This window comes from Megalobrama amblycephala, linkage group LG5 (assembly GCF_018812025.1).
Source record: "Megalobrama amblycephala isolate DHTTF-2021 linkage group LG5, ASM1881202v1, whole genome shotgun sequence".
Taxonomy (NCBI): domain Eukaryota; kingdom Metazoa; phylum Chordata; class Actinopteri; order Cypriniformes; family Xenocyprididae; genus Megalobrama; species Megalobrama amblycephala.
In genome coordinates, this window is record NC_063048.1 from 6,506,221 (window position 1) to 6,524,378 (window position 18,158).

The 18,158-nt window shown below is 36.9% G+C and overlaps 1 protein-coding gene across 1 annotated transcript; it reads left to right on the forward strand.

The window, feature by feature from the left end:
* Positions 1–451: 451 nt before the first annotated feature.
* gnmt (glycine N-methyltransferase) lies at positions 452–16,305 on the forward strand. The gene is made up of 6 exons (XM_048190500.1): positions 452–772; positions 6,781–6,908; positions 8,478–8,591; positions 8,667–8,809; positions 10,001–10,125; positions 14,500–16,305. Exons 1-6 carry the CDS (start codon positions 567–569, stop codon positions 14,669–14,671), a joined length of 888 nt encoding a protein of 295 aa, XP_048046457.1. The 5' UTR covers positions 452–566; the 3' UTR covers positions 14,672–16,305.
* The last annotated feature ends 1,853 nt before the right edge of the window (positions 16,306–18,158 follow it).

The following is an 18,158-nucleotide window of genomic DNA, read 5'->3' on the forward strand; positions in this document are numbered from 1 at the left end:
GGACAATTAGCCTTCATCAAAATGTCAAGTAACATATGTTACTTTTCACTATATTATCTTACATAAGACAAACTCACGAATGAAAACAGTGGACTTAGAAAACAGCCAAAGACTTTTTTTCTTTCCATAAATATTGATTTTAAAAACCCTCATGGGCAGGTTTTACTATGATAAGCACAACTTAAGACGCAAAATGTTGTAAAAAAAATATTTTAGTTCCTAAGACCCACATTTCGACATATCGACAACATTATCATATTAATCACTCTCTTCCTGGCATCTAATTTTAACAACCTGTTAAAAAAGATGATGAAACACAGACCGGGTGTGTGTCTTCCAGCCTGGCCACGTCATCACGCGTCTCGGCCAATAGCGATGTAGGCGTAAGTGAATACGGGCGTCCGATTGGTCAAAAGTTTCAGTTTCAACACAGACGCAATATAAATATCAACACAGACGCTGTAAGCATGAAAAAGAGACGCAAACAGCCGAGGACAGAAAACAGGCAGGAGGTTATTTCAGATCCGGAAGACGAGCAGCGAGTTCACGTGGTGTGATAATTCAGTATGGTGGACAGTGTTTACCGCACTCGCTCTCTCGGTGTCGGTGCAGTCGGTCTTCCTGATCAGTATGCCGACGGTAAAGCAGCGAAAGTGTGGCAGCTGTACATCGGGGACACTCGGAGCAGGACAGAGGAGTACAAGAGCTGGGTGTTGTCCCTGCTCAGAAAACATGGGGTTCAGAGGGTGCTGGATGTAGCCTGCGGCACAGGGTATGACCTAAAAAAAACTATCAAATTTAAGAAATGAATAAAATTAATAAAACCTCTCCCTCACATGATATCTGATGGGGAAGGCCAGGACTGTTGTCTGTAGTGCTTATTTACTCTGCTTATCTGTCTGCTGCATTTCAGATTTAATCACAAAGCTTTGAGCCTTATGGATATAGTTTAGTCTTCTGATAGATTTGTTACTGTCTTGGTTTACTCAACTCCACCCCTTCTAATCTGGGTCATGTGGTTTGGCATTGAAGCTTTTTGATAACTGGAATGCTGTTTTGGCTAAACTACACAAAGTCAGTTTTGTACATAACAAATATATGTGTGTGTGTATGAAGGTGTAGAAAAGCCTTTTGTCAGGTTTTATGAAGTTTTTTTTTGTATTATGCATGTTCAGAAATTCATTTTTTCTTCCAACGATGAAAAAGTGCTTGTGTTTTCTGTCACTGGCAGCTGTATTTTAAGTGATGTTATATCAGAGCCAGTGTATTTTTATGTATAAATCTTTTTAATAGATGTTCTAATGTATACTTTTTGAACCGTGAATGCAGTCCAAAGTTAGAAAGATGATTCTGACAAAAGTGGCATTTGAATTTGACTGCAAAAAAATCACCAACAAAGTAATACAAAATACAAAGTGATGAAAATAGGGGTGAGGTAGTTAGAAACATTTTTTTTTATTATTATTATTATTATTATTTTTAATAATATTTGATTCACTCTGGAACTTCTGCTCCCTGCCACTTGACACGCTAACTTGGTCTAATAATATCTAATGCTGCCTGCTGGCCAGCCTGTATTTTGGGGAGACAATTGCAGCCGCGGCTCATCTGTGTTCATCCAGACCTCTATTTACACACTGAATTAAAGGGTTAGTTCACCCAAAAATGAAAATTCTGTCATTTATTACTTACCCTCATGCCGTTTCACACCCGTAAGACCTTCATTCATCTTCGGAATACAAATTAAGATATTTTAGTTGAAATCCGATGGCTCTGTGAGGCCTCCATAGGGAGCAATGACACTTTCTCTCTCAAGATCCATAAAGGTACTAAAAACATATTTAAATCGGTTCATGTGAGTACAGTGGTTCAATATTAATATTATAAAGCGACGAGAATATTTTTGGTGCGCCAAAACAACAAAATAAGGACTTATTTAGTGATGGCTGATTTAAAAACACTGCTTCAGGAAGCATCGGATCACAAATGAATCAGCGTATCGAATCTGCTGTTCGGAGCGCCAAAGTCACATGATTTCAACCATTGGCAGTTTGACACGTGATCTGAATCATGATTCGATACACTGATTAATTTATGCTCCGATGCTTCATGAAGCAGTGTTTTGAAATCGGCCATCAATAAGTCATTATTTTATTTTTTTTGGCACACCAAAAATATTCTCGTCGCTTTATAATAATAATATTGAACTACTGTACTCACATGAACCAATTTAAATATGTTTTTAGTGCCTTTATGGCTCTTGAGAGAGAAAGTGTTTAATCTCTCTCTATGGAGGCCTCACGGAGCCTTTGGATTTCAACCAAAATATCTTAATTTGTGTTCCGAAGATTAGCAAAGGACTTACGGGTGTGGAACGACATGAGGGTGAGTAATAAATGACAATTTTCATTTTTGTGTGAACTAACCCTTTAATAATTAAAATAATGTGTTCAGCATTCTACAATAAATATTTTTCGAATTTTCTAGACTGTTTAAGTCGTAAAGTGATATATTAAAATGAAGTGCATGGATTCGGCTGTCATGTATTATGTAAACCTCCCTCCAGACCAGGACGATATCAGTACGCTTCAGATATGTGTCTGCAACAAGTCAGTAACTAGCTGGCATGTCTGTTCTTCCTATGTGGAGAACTAGCGTATCAAATTAATTAAAATATAAGCCATTTTGCTTAAACGTGCTCATGTAAATAGCCTTTATATACAGTAGTGCTGTTGTGTTTGATTTAGCCTGTTTGCTCTGAGAATAAACATGACTTTGTTTTCCTCACTGGAATTCCTACACAACTTGCAATATTCTAAAGCAACATTCAGAAGCAATTACATTAAAGGGATAGTTTACCTGAAAATGAAAATTCTGTCATCATTTACTCCCCCTCAAGTTGTTCCAAACTTGTATAAATTTCTTTGTTCTGTTGAACACAAAGGAAGATATTTGGAAGAATGTTAATAACCAAGCAGATCTCGTCTCTTATTGACTGTCATAGTATTTTTTTTTTCCCTGCTATGGTACTAACATTCTTCCAAAAATCTTCCTTTTTGTACAGCAAAACAAATAAATTTATACAGGTTTGGAACAACTTGAGGATGAGTAAATGACAGAATTTTCATTTTTGGGTGAACTATCCCTTTATGGCAATTCTAAGATGACCTTCTATGTGTTTGTTGTGTATGCTAAAGCATGTCAATCATCATTAGGGCACCACCCTCAGGCTGAATAACACAAAAACATTAGAATTCTGCCAAAAGTATGTCTGATGTGTTCAGCGATTACAATATGAAGCTTACAAAATGTTTATAATGAACTAAGACCCAGACGATATCAGTCCCAATGCCCTACCTAAATTTACGGCCAGGAGCCGCTACTGGACAATTGTTAACTCAGCATAACCTACAAAACCTGTTTTCCATTTAGATGTAGCTGAACTCCAGCCCAGACATGTTATTCTGTGTTCCTATTGGATTACGCATGGATTAAATTTTCCAGGAGTTCTTGTTCTTTAATGGACTACTTGCACTTAGCTTCATGAAGTACAATTTGAAAGAAAATGACTCACTAGTTTCGCTGTATGTGTTTACAATGTCCCATTCTTGTCTTGTTCCTGATACTCCACGAGGAGTTTCTGCATCCCTCAGTAACGTTTGCGCAATTTTTCACAGATTGGATTAGCAAATATTTAAACGTGGCAACAGAAACACTTTTTATTCAGTACTTTATGTACTGCTTAATACAGCACCTGTATGTACATAAATTAAGTAAACATGAGCCAATACATTAGTACTCTATATTTAACTATACTTTTTATGTTTTATTTTGATAAAATTTACATTATAACATTAAGATTACAAGAAAATAGTTTTTACTGTTCTAAAAACATGGATTTTTGAGCATTAGCGGAACTTGAAGGTGTCAGAATAAACACTGAACAAGCTTTATTGTGAATCTAGCCATAGTTTAAAATATATCACAGTATATGCCTTTTATGCCTAGGATAGTGTAGATCAGACAGAATGCAAAGAAAGGGGAACAGGACAGGCAAAGGACCTCGAACCAGCACTCAAACTTGGGTCTCCTGAAACACAGCTGAGCTGAGCTCTGCCCACAAGGCTATTGCTCCAACAATTCAGACAGAATTTCTATCCTGCATTCACTGCTTCAAATCAGACACAGATCGGTCTTGTTGAACGCACCTGTTGTTAGGAGGGGGTGGGCACATTAATGTTTTTGATTAAAGACAACAAGGGTACAATATAAATAATTTATAGCCTAATAAACTGAGGTAAGAACAATGTGCATGGATAAATAATTTATAATAAACACTGCAACAATTCATTAAAAAAAATAAGAATGGTCTATTTTGATCTCATGGTGTCTGTAATGAGATTTTTGATGTCGGTAACAGTGCTCTGTGAATAAAACAACTACACGCCAACACTGGAAAGCTCTATGTGTGAGAGAGGGGAGAGAGACTTGATGAAAGCATGCATCACTCTATTGTATGTTTTATTAAATAGATGTTTGAAATTTAATCACTATTGTGCATTTGTTTCATTGACAAGAATTGCTATATGTTAAAATGTAAAATTTTTTTGCATATAACTATATGTAAAATAGTAGACCTGCCAAGGACAGTGAGTTTGTTTAAAATTAATGTTGCACGCCATTCGATATATTTCATTGTCATAACTGCTACATTATTTTCTGTATGAATTAGTCAGAGTAAAATAATGGCTAATTTGTTTATAAATTTAATTCATATGGGACATTTACAAAAGTAAAGTCATTGTAATCGTTGTATGGTTTGATATACAGTATCTCACAGAAGTGAGTACACCCCTCAAATTTTTGTAAATATTTTATATCTTTTCATGCGACAACACTGAAGAAATGACACTTTGCTACAATGTAAAGTAGTGAGTGTACAGCTTGTATAACAGTGTAAATTTGCTGTCCCCTCAAAATAACACACAGCCATTAATGTCTAAACCGCTGGCCACAAAAGTGAGTACACCCCTAAGTGAAAATGTCCAAATTGGGCCCAAAGTGTCAATATTTTGTGTGGCCACCATTATTTTCCAGCACTGCCTTAACCCTCTTGGTCATGGAGTTCACCAGAGCTTCACAGGTTGCCACTGGAGTCCTCTTCCACTCCTCCATGACGCCATCACGGAGCTGGTGGATGTTAGAGACCTTGCACTCCTCCACCTTCCATTTGAAGATGCCCCATAGATGCTCAATAGGGTTTAGGTCTGGAGACATGCTTGGCCAGTCCATCACCTTTACCCTCAGCTTCTTTAGCAAGGCAGTGGCCGTTATCATGTTGGAATACTGCCCTGCGGCCCAGTCTCCGAAGGGAGGGAATCATGCTCTGCTTCAGTATGTCACAGTACATGTTGGCATTCATGGTTCCCTCAATGAACTGTAGCTCCCCAGTGCCGGCAGCACTCATGCAGCCCCAGACCATGACACTCCCACCACCATGCTTGACTGCAGGCAAGACACACTTGTCTTTGTACTCCTCACCTGGTTGCCGCCACACATGCTTGACACCATCTGAACCAAATAGGTTTATCTTGGTCTCATCAGACCACAGGACATGGTTCCAGTAATCCATGTCCTTAGTCTGCTTGTCTTCAGCAAACTGTTTGCGGGCTTTCTTGTGCATCATCTTTAGAAGAGGCTTCCTTCTGGGACGACAGCCATGCAGACCAATTTGATGCAGTGTGCGCCGTATGGTCTGAGCACTGACAGCCTGTCTCCCACCCCTTCAACCTCTACAGCAATGCTGGCAGCACTCATACGTCTATTTCCCAAACACAACCTCTGGATATGACGCTGAGCATGTGTACTCAACTTCTTTGGTCGACCATGACGAGGCCTGTTCTGAGTGGAACCTGTCCTGTTAAACCGCTGTATGGTCTTGACCACCGTGCTGCAGTTCAGTTTCAGGGTCTTGGCAATCTTATAGCCTACGCCATCTTTATGTAGAGCAACAATTCTTTTTTTCAGATCCTCAGAGAGTTCTTTGTCATGAGGTGTCATGTTGAACTTCCAGTGACCACTATGAGAGAGTGAGAGCGATATCACCAAATTTAACACACCTGCTCCCCATTCACACGAGACCTTGTAACACTAACGAGTCACATTTTCACTTAGGGGTGCACTCATTTTTGTGGCCAGCAGTTTAGACATTAATGGCTGTGTGTTGAGTTATTTTGAGGGGACAGCAAATTTACACTGTTATACAAGCTGTACACTCACTACTTTACATTGTAGCAAAGTGTCATTTCTTCAGTGTTGTCACATGAAAAGATATAATAAAATATTTACAAAAATGTGACGGGTGTCACTTCTGTGAGATACTGTATCAGTAAATTAAACATTGTAAATAAGGCCACCAGTGGAGTTCTGCAAGTTAAATGTATTTCATTTTATTATTCAAGAACTAAGTGCAAATTTGGGAAAATATTTTTAGAGGCAAATTTCAGCAAATTCCAGATCATTTACTTGTGAAGCATGCTAATGTACTAATCAACTCTAAAAAGTAGAAAAACTTCTTTGACTTCTATAAATCTCTGCATGTAGGTGTGCTGAACAGTACATTTGTGATAAGTAGAATGCTGAAGCAGTTGTATAAGTAGAGTGTTATTTTAATGTATTGTGCAATTAAATTTTGGAGGAAAAATGCTATTAAGAGTGTGTTTTTGATTGTTAATACCACCACTTATGCATTCCTCTGATGTTTTTACCTTTTTTTTAAAGGGTGGATTCCATCATGTTGGTAGAGGAGGGATTCAGGGTGGTCAGTGTGGATGCCAGTGACAAAATGCTCAAATATGCTCTTAAAGAGAGGTGGGAGAGGAGAAAAGAGCCAGCCTTCGATAACTGGGGTAAATGAAGATCTCTGTTTTAAAGGAGACCTATTATGCCCCTTTTCACAAGATGTAATATAAGTCTTTGGTATCCCCAGAATGTGTCTGTGAAGTTTCAGCTGAAAATACCCCACAGATAATTTATTATAGCCAGTGTTGGGGGTAACGCAGGTAACTTGAGTTACATGATCAGATTACTTTTTTCAAGTAACAAGTAAAGTATTACTTTTAAATTTACAACAAAATATCAGTTACTTTTTCAAATAAGTAACGCAAGTTACTTTGTTTTCCCATGTATTGACTGACAGCTTTCCTGTCCCCATGTTGACAGAAATCAGAAGTACAGAGGCGTTGTGTGTAACATGATGGTTATTGTAGTTCTAGACTAAATGTGTGCATTTACGCATCTTACTTGTACAAAAACAGAGTCTGTATCCCTCAAAATGAATAAAAACGGGGAAATGCAATCTGAGAATATTGCACAAACCTGCAATAATTAAATCTATTAAATTAAACAAATATACTTCATGTATTTAATCTCACTTTATTAACCAATGTCTTTGCTGCAGACCTTCAATGATCCAGTTCAACCATACTAATAAGCAAAAATGACTTTAGAAAAACATCACATTTGTAAACAGCCTGAAGCTTATTCATTTTACTTTTGGTGTGAAAGGGCCAAAAATAAAACTTTTTTGTTTTTCTTAAAAAACAAACAAGCAAGCCCAGCCCAAGTGAGAATAAGTAACACAAAAGTAATGTAACACATTGCTTTTCATAAAAAGTAACTAACGCAATTAGTTACTTTTTTAGGGAGTAACACAATACTGTAATGGATTACTCTTAAAAGTAACTTTTCCCAGCACTGATTAGTTTGTCAAATTTGCCCCTATTTGGGTGTGAGCAAAAACACGTCTTTTCTGTGTGTGTCCCTTTAAATGCAAATGAGCTGCTGCTCCCGGCCTGCTTTCCAAAAGAAGGTGGAGCTTTAACAGCTCACGCTTCACTTAACAACAAAGCTGGAGAATCGAACTGACGGAGAGACTCAGGAAGAAGTTACAACATTTAGAATGCATCTGGACATTTCTGAACGGTAGTGGATAAATTTATATAGTTGCTGTGGAGTTGATTCAACTCATAGACTAGCATGTGCCGTCATGTTAATCTTTTGTGCAAATCCAGCTTTTAATTGACCTTCGTTTGTGAAGCAGTCCGGCGTAAAATGACGGCATGTCAACAACACTCTACTACAACAACTCTTCCTCTTCTCTAAAGCAGCTCAACATGGCCTCGCCCCCTTTGTTGCATTTTCCTGTGGGCAGGGTTTATGTAAATTTTAGGGTTTGTCATGTCACCAACCCAGGAAGAAGCTCGTTGTAGTCCCTACCAGCCATGTGTTGTAGTCCTTAAAAAGCGATTTCTGTAAAAGAAAATATATCCCTTTACATCGAACTTTTGAGTGTTGTAACTTTGCAGATGTTGTTTACGCTGAAACAGCAACATTACACACTAACTAAAGTTAAAAAAGTGACCCTTTAAGTGAGAATCAGTTAAAAGTTTCTCCATGGTCTGATCTTTTCCTTTTAGTAATTGAGGAGGCCAACTGGCTAACATTACCAGAAGATGTTAAGAAACCTGGAGATGGGTTTGATGCGGTAATCTGTCTAGGGAACTCATTCGCTCATTTACCAGACTTCAGAGGTAAGAATACCAAAGCAAAATAGGTTTCATATTTTTACAGATTTATGTGATTAACTTCTTTCTCATATTTCACAGGGGACCAAAGTGATCAGAAGCTTGCCTTGCAAAACATAGCCAGCATGGTGAAACCTGGAGGGATCCTAATTATTGACCACCGTAACTATGATTACATCCTGGAGACTGGCCAAGCGCCCCAAGGAAAGAATATTTACTATAAGGTAAAAACCAATTGTGTACTTGTGATCATAGTTCAAGGCCATTGTGTTTTAAGAATAGCCTATATAGACTATAATGGTGCTTGGCTTTTAACTAAAGTCATGCATCCACTTGATTGTTAGCTGCAAAAAAAAAAAAAAAAAAAAGTGAAAAAATAGACATTACATGTAACCTTTTGATAACTATTTTGTGAGCATTACCTGCTTAAAGCTGCAGTCTGCGATTTTTCCTCTTTGTCGCCATCTCTGTTTGAAACCTGCAATTGCAGTCATATGCGGAACAGTTATCTGTACATGCGTTGTGCCTCGGCACAGCTCGTCAGCGCGGATTAATCTAATGTTTGCTGTCAGTCACCGCACCGGTGTGGATACTGTACTTCAGAATAACAGATTCTTGAAAGTATGACCAATATAAGAATTTTCACTGGAAAATATCATCTGAACAAGTAAGTAACATTTCTGCCACTTTTGTTCTGACCAACTGAGGAAAAAAGCATCAGGCCTACAATAAATCGCACTGCCAATGATGATTAAATCTAACGATCGCTTAGCTCGGATCACGCCAAACCGTGCAAATTAGTATTATTGTTCTCAAATTGTTAATGTTAACAATATCAGCATTGCGTGACTGTGTATTTAGTGTGTATTAGCATTACCTGTAGATTTCAATTTCTGTAGCCACTCCACAGTCCAAAGTCTTTTGCTTTTTGACTACGGGTGAATCTCCAGTTGTCACTGATGATTGTCAATAAAACCGACTAGCCTCTCGACGGGACTCCTTCCTTTCTGTTTACGGACGTGACGTAATGACGCACAGACGAACTGCTGCGTGCTAAAATTTCCAACGGAAATCTGCCATGTCGCTCTTATTATAAAACATTATTACAAGCGTACCGTTGTGTATCGAAACAAGATAATGAGATAGTTTTGAACACTGGCTGGTTATGTACTTGCTCAAAAATTGATTTTGAATAATTTTTAACCAAAAAAAGTTGCGGACTGCAGCTTTAAACAGGAATGTAACTGAATAAAATTATGCTTAAATCTGGAGAAGCTATACCATACTATATAATAAATTATATATAAACTATAATGACCCTTTAAGCAAGTTGTCTTTGTATCAATTTGAGAAAAAAAAAAAAATTACTCCTTTGCGTTCTGTAAGGCTCATATACTTAAGATCTTATGTTTCAGAGTGACCTGAAGCAGGACATCTCCACCTCAGTGTTGTGGGTTAATAACAAGCCTCACATGATCACACTGGACTACACTCTCGTACTGCCTTCACCAGAGGGCATTCAGACTCCGCCAGAAACAAGGTACTGTAAACTTCCGGTGAGGTCAGTTTTTGGGTGGTTGTGATGTCATTATGGTTTACTTATTAGAAATATCATGTAATTATATATAATGTAATATTAAAAAGTGTATAAATCATTCGGTTTTTCCAAAGTAACACTGTCCAACAGCAACACCAGCGGGTAAAGTGACAGTGGGAGGCTGCGTCTCTCTCGCCTCCCCTGAGCCCATTGAGTTTTAATAGACGCCCTAAAGTGTGAACTACTTTCTTCTGCCTCTGATTCAAATCTCAAGCTTAAAGCTTGTGCAAAGTTCAAACTATCTCCCTGTTTAATACTTTGTTTCATTCATGAATGAATCAGCATTTTTGAATTGACTAAATGATCTACCATTTCACTCATAAAGACAGTCCCTTGCTGCCACCTAGTGCATAACAATGTAACCTACATTGAAGTTGCTGAAAAATCCACACTACTAACACAGAGACTGTTTCTTTGTATCAAGTATTTACATAAAATATTATTTATTGAACTATAATATTTAATGAACAATAATAGCCATTATACAAGTATAAGAAGTTTGTACAATAGGAAGTAGACTACAACAAATGCAACTCTTTGCATAGGTTGAATCATTGTCACAAGGCGGAGTTTGAATTTGTCAACACACACACACACACACACACACACACACACACACACACACACACTTGTATATGTGGTTTATGGGGACTCTCCATAGACGTAATGGTTTTTATACTACAAACCCCTTTTAAACTGTGCCCCTACCCCTAAACCTACCCATCACAGAAAACTGTCTGCATTTTTGAATTTCAGAAAAACACTGTTTAGTATGTTTTTTTAAGCCATTTGGTTTATGAGGACACAGGAAGTAAATTGAGGTAAATTTTCACTGTGTGAGAAAATGGACATGTGGCATGAGAGCTTGGGAACAGCTTCAACTGCGTGAGTTTCACGCTGAATGCACGAGAGTTGGCAGCCCTGAATAAAGTTATAAAACTATAAAACAAAACGATTTGCCTAGGAACAACTAATAGATTTGTGAGACCAAAGATATACACAAAACTATTTATAGCTAATGTTTAACAACTGCATAGAGATAAAAGCCAGCGGCAAATGTCAAAAGGGCTTGCTGAGGCTGTTCTCGGTGGAGTACATGAGCGCTGCTGAATGCACAGAGATTGCCCAGACCGCACAACTCCAAAAATGTTTACTTTACTATTAGCGATTAGGGGCAGGTGCTCAAGACAAGACCCTATGTATATGTATATATACACACACACTATGGACAAAAGTATTGGGACATACCTCTTAATTATTGAATTCAGGTATTTCAATCAGACCCATTGCCACAGGTGTATAAATCAAGCTTGTAGACATGCAGTTACAAACATTTGTGGAAAAAAAAGGGTCGTTCTGAAGTGCTCAGTGAATTCAAGCATGGTACTGTAATAGGATGCCGCTGTTATTGGAAAGCCGAAGTGTTTAGAAATAGCAGCAAATCAGCCACTGAATTCTGAAACAGTGGAAACGTGTTCTGAGGAGTGGCGAATCACACTTCGCTGATGGACCAGTCTGAATTTGGCGGATGCCAGGAGAACATTACCTGCCTTGTACCAGCTATAGTTTGGTGGAGGAGAGATAATGGTACGGGGCTGTTTTTCTGGGTTTGGGCTAGGCCCCTTACTTCTAGTGAAGGGAAATCCAAGACATTTTGAACAATGCTATGTTTCCAACTTTCTGGAAACAGTTTGGGGAAGGCCCTTTTCTATTCCAGCATGACTGTGCCCTAGTGCACAACACAAGGTCCATAAAGACATAGTTGGAGGAATTTGGTGTGGAAGAACTTGACTGGCCCACACAGAGCCCTGACCTCAACCCCATTGAACACCTTTGGGATGAACTGGAACTGAGATTGCAAGCCAGGCCTTCTTGTCCAAAATCAGTGCCTGACCTCACAAAACTTTTACTGGATGAATGGCCAAAAATATTAATGTATATGCATTTAGTATGCAATGTCATTACACTCCCAATACTTTTGTCCATGTAGTGTGTGTGTGTGTGCGTAAACATTTAGGCCAGTGGTCTCAAACTGCCAGCCCGCGGGCCATTTACGGCCCGCCCACCCCCTCTAACCGGCCCGCAACTGATCTCAAAAATAAAACATAATCCGGCCCGCTAAATTATTATTATTATTATTATTATTCTCTAGTTGCTACCTATCTGATATGCAAAGAAAAAGTCGCCGTTCTATGGGGGCATTCACATATCGCATCACATAAGCGGCCGCGCCGCATTCTCCTTCTTTCCAATGCGCTTTCGCTCCAGTGGCGTCTGTCGTTGCTATGCAACCATGAGCCACGCTCTCAATCGCTTCTATTATGAGCGCGCTTGCCTAAATTACAGTAAAAGCACTCGACTTTAAGTCACGAGCGCCGATTTAAACCACCGAAACGCGTCCGATGCAGCCATTAAACGTTACCGATGCTCAAACGGCATCTTGGACAAATGTGTCTCAGCTGTGTGAGCACAAGCGCTGCAGGTGTCTGTCAAGAAACAGAGTGTACAAATGTATTCAGGGATTGTATTTGTTCAGTACAGTGTTGTTCAGTGCAAGATTTTAATGTTATTTAAGCTAACATAAAGTAAGGGAAAATACTTCCACTAGATGTTAAAAACTAATAATGTATGTAACAATGAGAGATTTTTATTTTTTTGGCAAAATAAAGTTATATAGCTCCAGTTTTTTTGTTTATTTCTGACCCCTCCACGCCACAGGTGTTGCTGGTTTTGTTCCTAAATTACTGATTTTTTATTCCATATATCTTGTTGCATGTGAGAAGTCGCACCAGACTATTTCAATTAATAGTATTATATTAGTAATAGTATTATATAATTATATTACACTCTGTAACAATGAGAGAGACACTGCTGTTTACATTTAGTATGGTAAATAAGATATTTATAGTATAGGTATAAAAATATTTTAGTAGGCCTAATGAAATTTGAAGTAAATGAGAAATAATGCAAAGGAAAGTAAATTTTCTGAAATGTTGCGCTTTCTTGCGCTTGAAGGATAATATGGCCCTCCTATGAGGTGTCAATCACAGAAACGGCCCCCCGACAATTTGAGTTTGAGACCCCTGATTTAGGCCCTGTTTACACCTGGTATTAAGATGTGTTTTGGTCGATCAGATCACATGTAGATGAGGCAGACACACACCCGTTTACACCTGGTGTTTTAATCCATCTCTTTTGTCTACTTTCTACCAATTCTTTCCTGATTTCTTTGATGCGCAGGTAAATGTATGTTTTTTTTTTTTTTACCCCCAGATCTATTGATATACAAAATAAGCGTCTGCAAATTACATACATTACATACTAAAGCTAGAGGAATTTCATCTATCAGCACAATAATAACCTCAAATACAAATCTAAGTCAACAAAGGAATGACTTCAGAAGAAGGAGGATTTGAATTTTTAAGAGTAATACTAAAGTGCCCATTGGCACACATTTAAAAGTAAAGTTATATTATTTGTCACATTTGTTCTAATGTAAAACCACTAATAATTATAATAACAATTAAGCAGTTGCAAAATGACATTTTTTTTTTTTTATAGGAATAGCTCAACCAAAATAATTGTCATCATTTACTCATCCTTATGTTGTTCCAAAGTTTCAAACCCATAAAGACTTTAAAACAAATTAAGATATTTTTATTAAACTTGAATAAATTATGATATTTAATTTTTAGGTGGACTATTCCAATAAAGGGTTAGGTCATCCAAAAATGTATATTTTGTTATCATTTACGCACCCTCATGTCATTCCACCACATCTATTTTTACATTCATTTGCAGGGTATTTGTCCTCCCCATCTCTGACTTCACTGAGCCAGAACAATTACTGCAGTGATTCTTGAGAATGGGCACCTTACAATTAATACTTATATTTTTTAAGCAATCAGCCATACTCATCTAAAATAGAGAATGTCTGAATCCATAACATGGCAAATGCTTACAGTATGCAATAATACAGCCTCCAGTGACGTCATGCTTAAAGGGCTGAGCAAGTGTTTATTCATACATAAATCCATGTCTGTCGAAGTTCTAAAAAAGATCAGCCTTACATTTATTAACAGATTCAATGCAAACAATCAGTGCATCCCTAGTACATGTAAAATGATTTGTAGTTAGCATTTAAGATAAATGCAAATTATTTGTGGAATTGGAATTATGTTGCCTACCTAAGTTTGCTTAAGTTCATTCAATACCCATCTACTGTTATTTTGAATAAAATAAGTGGTATGTGTGCATCAGGAATTGGTTATACTGTTCATGATGTTTTTTAAGAGTTTGTTTTTTTCTGTCTTGTAGTAAATTCCGCCTGTCATACTACCCCCATCGTGTGGAGAGCTTTAAGGAGATTTTAAAAGCAGCATTTTTTGGAAAATGCGAGCACAATGTATATGGTGACTTCAAGCAATTCACCCCAGGGCAAGGAGAAGTGCCCTGTTATTTCATCCATGTGGTTAAAAAGATGACTTAAAGCCACATGAATTCTGCAATTCACATTTCATCTTCAGATGGAAAACTGTGTTTGTCTTTGCAAATGCCTTGACTGAACACATCAGGGAATTCTTTTAGTTCTTTTGCTTTGAAAGTGTAAAATGTGATTTTGGGATTTCTTACACACATTTGTACTGTGTTGTATTCTGAACTGGTAAGACAAACTCTTAATTTTATTGCTTATTATTTCCTTCATGCTTCACTTTCATATTAGACATACTTGTTCTTTAATTTTTTTATTTTTACCTTTTTGGAATATTGTTGAAACCCTTTACAACCCTGGTTTAATATCCAGATTCCACACTGAGTTGACCTATTGTCTAAATGTAGAGCCAATCACTTTGTATCGTCCAGAACTGCAGTTCCAGAATAACAGCTTAATTTGCATTGAACATTTTACATGTATTGTACTTTACAGTACACTGTTAAGAGCCTGTTCACACAGAATGTGTTTTTGTATTCCACTGCTCTGCTTTGTAATTGTTTTTCTAAACGTGCTAGATGTACATGTTTGGCCATTGGCTCATATATCAGATTATAAAATCATAAATAGATAAACACCAAATTTTTCCTCTCCCAAATGTATGTAATATATTTAAAATTAATATAAATTTAATTGTAAGAATGGTTGTGAGGTCACAGGTAATCACATCCATGCTATTCAGACCAACAATAGTATTCGTGCTGATATTACTTTTATGTTAACACTTTACAATAAGGTTCAATTAGTTAATGTATTAACTAACATGAACTAACTATGAGTATTTTTACTGTATATGTTAATCTTTGTTAACATTAGTTAATAAAAATACAGCTGTTCAAAGTTTGTTCATGTTACTTCAGTGCATTAATGCCTTACTGTAAAGCGTTACCACTTTTTATCTTTGTTTAATAAACAAATTATTATTTAGTAATTTGCATTTTAGACACAATATTGCAAACTTCACTTACACTTACTTAATGAACTACTTGAATGCACAGTGTGATGTAGTCATACTACTGAATCTTGAGACAAATGCATACCACATTAGATTAGACATTGTATTTTCACAGCTATATCATTACTCTGTTTCTTTCAAAAATGATTTTAAGTGCTGATTCTTTGCTATTTTTCAGGGGGCATTAAATATGCACTGGCTGATACATAGTGTAATGAACTGATACACAAAGATTAAAGTTTACTGTACCATTTTTTTAATGTTTAATGTTTTTTTCTTATGGAGTTTTTGCATTTGTTGCTTTTGGCTTGCTTATTGGGTGCTCTAACACTATTTTCCTTCCATGTGTACTGAACCATATGCCAAGTTCATATGTCATGTTCATGTGTAAAACATGTTCAAAAGTTGGATTAATTAAACCAATTAGTTAGATGTCGCTAAAAAGCAACTACATATTTTCTAGTTTTGAGTCACAAATACTAAGAAGTGTGAATTACTTAAAACTACATAAATCCCCATGGTATAGCTATAGACCAACAGAATTCACCCAAATGTTGTCCCAACTAGTTGTCTGAACAAAGAAATTTAAATTGAACAATATTGATGAAATGTAAAGATTTGTGAGTTCCCAGCATGAATTGCAGCATGAATAAATTATGTGGTTACTGTAAGAGAATTATTGTTTCTCTATTATTGTTTGCTGACCGAAAAGAGTTTAAAAGCTATTTTGTCATTATTGTTAGTTATTTGTTGTGTTGTGATGTTAAGAGCTCATCTTTTAACATTTTTCTACAAGATGTCACCAATCTTGAGGTTTGTGAGTCAAGTGTTGAGTTCAACATACAAACTTGTAAAACTACACTGCAGATACAGTATCTTTGCTTTGTAAGGTGATTGCATAGTTCACATATTAAGTGTCCTAAAAAATTATATATCAAAATGATAGATCAATTTGTGTTACCGATTGAAAGTTTGCTGAACAAGAAATCTGTAGATGCCTTGAACAATTTATTGGCTGAACGAGGCATTTTGCATTTAGTGAATGAACAAATTTAAATTGACAAAACAAAGTAGCGTTAGGCTACTTAGGACAATTTTAAGACAAATATTTCTATTTAAATTTATATTATAAAAATGTTGCAACTTCTGAATAATGATTTCATGTTATTTGAGTGCGTAATTCCATTAATGAGAGTGGCATATTGAATCTAAATGTGTATATAAAAATGAAAACAGTTTGAAATCATTCTGTTTACTTCATTACTTCGCTCACACCAGTAAAAGAGTGCATACGCACGGTGTAGGGTGTCCATACAGTGCGCACAAAAATTTTACACCTAGTTTACACCAATTTTTTTTTTTTTTTTTTTACAAATTACATTATTTGGTTAGATACGTGGCCGCAGTGGTGCCTGCAGCTGTACACATTTACTGGACTTAATATGAGTTATATTAAGCTGTTTGAAAACAAAACAGGGTTCACAAACTGTCCAAATATGTTCAACATGGTCCATTTCTGTATATAACAAAGAGTATAAACTATATAAAATCACATCATGCTGCTTTTTAATACCATGTCATAATTCGAGATGACAAAACGTGACATTCTATTCGGAGCTGTTCACCTCCTTGGACTGGGAATTATGCATTTCTATAGCACCACTATCAACTCCTAAATGAATCTGCAGCAGTCAGGTGGTACAGCGGTCATGTGGTACAAATAGGAACTCTCAGGAAAGTTCCATCTAATTACAAGCTCTACGAGGATGTGAACGCTTCTTACAAGTTGAAACCTTGAAATTATGGTAATTTCAACATGGCGTGAATGCAGCTTTAGTATTTCATTTTATTTCATTTCATGAACCTTTCAATGTTAAGAAGTTAACATTTGAACCTTTTTAAAGTTTTTATTTTTTTATTTTTACTTTTTTTTTAGATATTTGAGTAAGTTGAAACCCCATACTTACATTTAAAAGTGTAATTCAGCAATTTATTTCAAAAAAGTCTGTTGTATCCTTCATTGCACGTTTACACATTTTGATGCATATCAATTTTGTATTAATGTTTCAGTATTGCATACTATGGTTAACTAAGATCACATGGGTCGCATGTTTGGTATCTATGATTCCAACTTTCGTTTCCTTATTTGTTAATTTATGTTACATGTTGCTAACTCTGTGACACATTAGTATTATAAGAATTTTAAAGGTTCTTCTCTTGAACACCCAATCCAATGTCTTATGCTAATATCCTGCTAGAGAACAAAGGGTCATAAAAAGTTCCCTCCAAAAGAACAACTCCTTATTGGCTCAGTCACCTCCAGAGGGTGTTACTTCTTCAAAAAAACACTGATCACAAGATCACAGTGGTTCCTTTCTGTGACAAGCAGGGCGGGCGAGAGCCGTGAGGGAACGGCGCGAGTCTCTCACGGAGGATCTCCGGAGGCATAAAAGGAGGAGCGACGACAGTGAAGGACGAGAGAGGACCAGGCCTGGACTTTAGGGAACGAGGGACTCGCTGCCGGCTGCC

What these genes read in the sequence shown, in the direction of transcription:
- gnmt (XM_048190500.1), top strand. Translation starts at nt 567, where the DNA reads ATGGTGGACAGTGTTTACCGCACTCGCTCTCTCGGTGTCGGTGCAGTC. An exon ending in TCATTTACCAGACTTCAGAG is followed by an intron (nt 8,592 to 8,666) that starts GTAAGAATACCA and finishes CATATTTCACAG; the next exon opens with GGGACCAAAGTGATCAGAAG. An exon ending in CAGACTCCGCCAGAAACAAG is followed by an intron (nt 10,126 to 14,499) that starts GTACTGTAAACT and finishes TCTGTCTTGTAG; the next exon opens with TAAATTCCGCCTGTCATACT.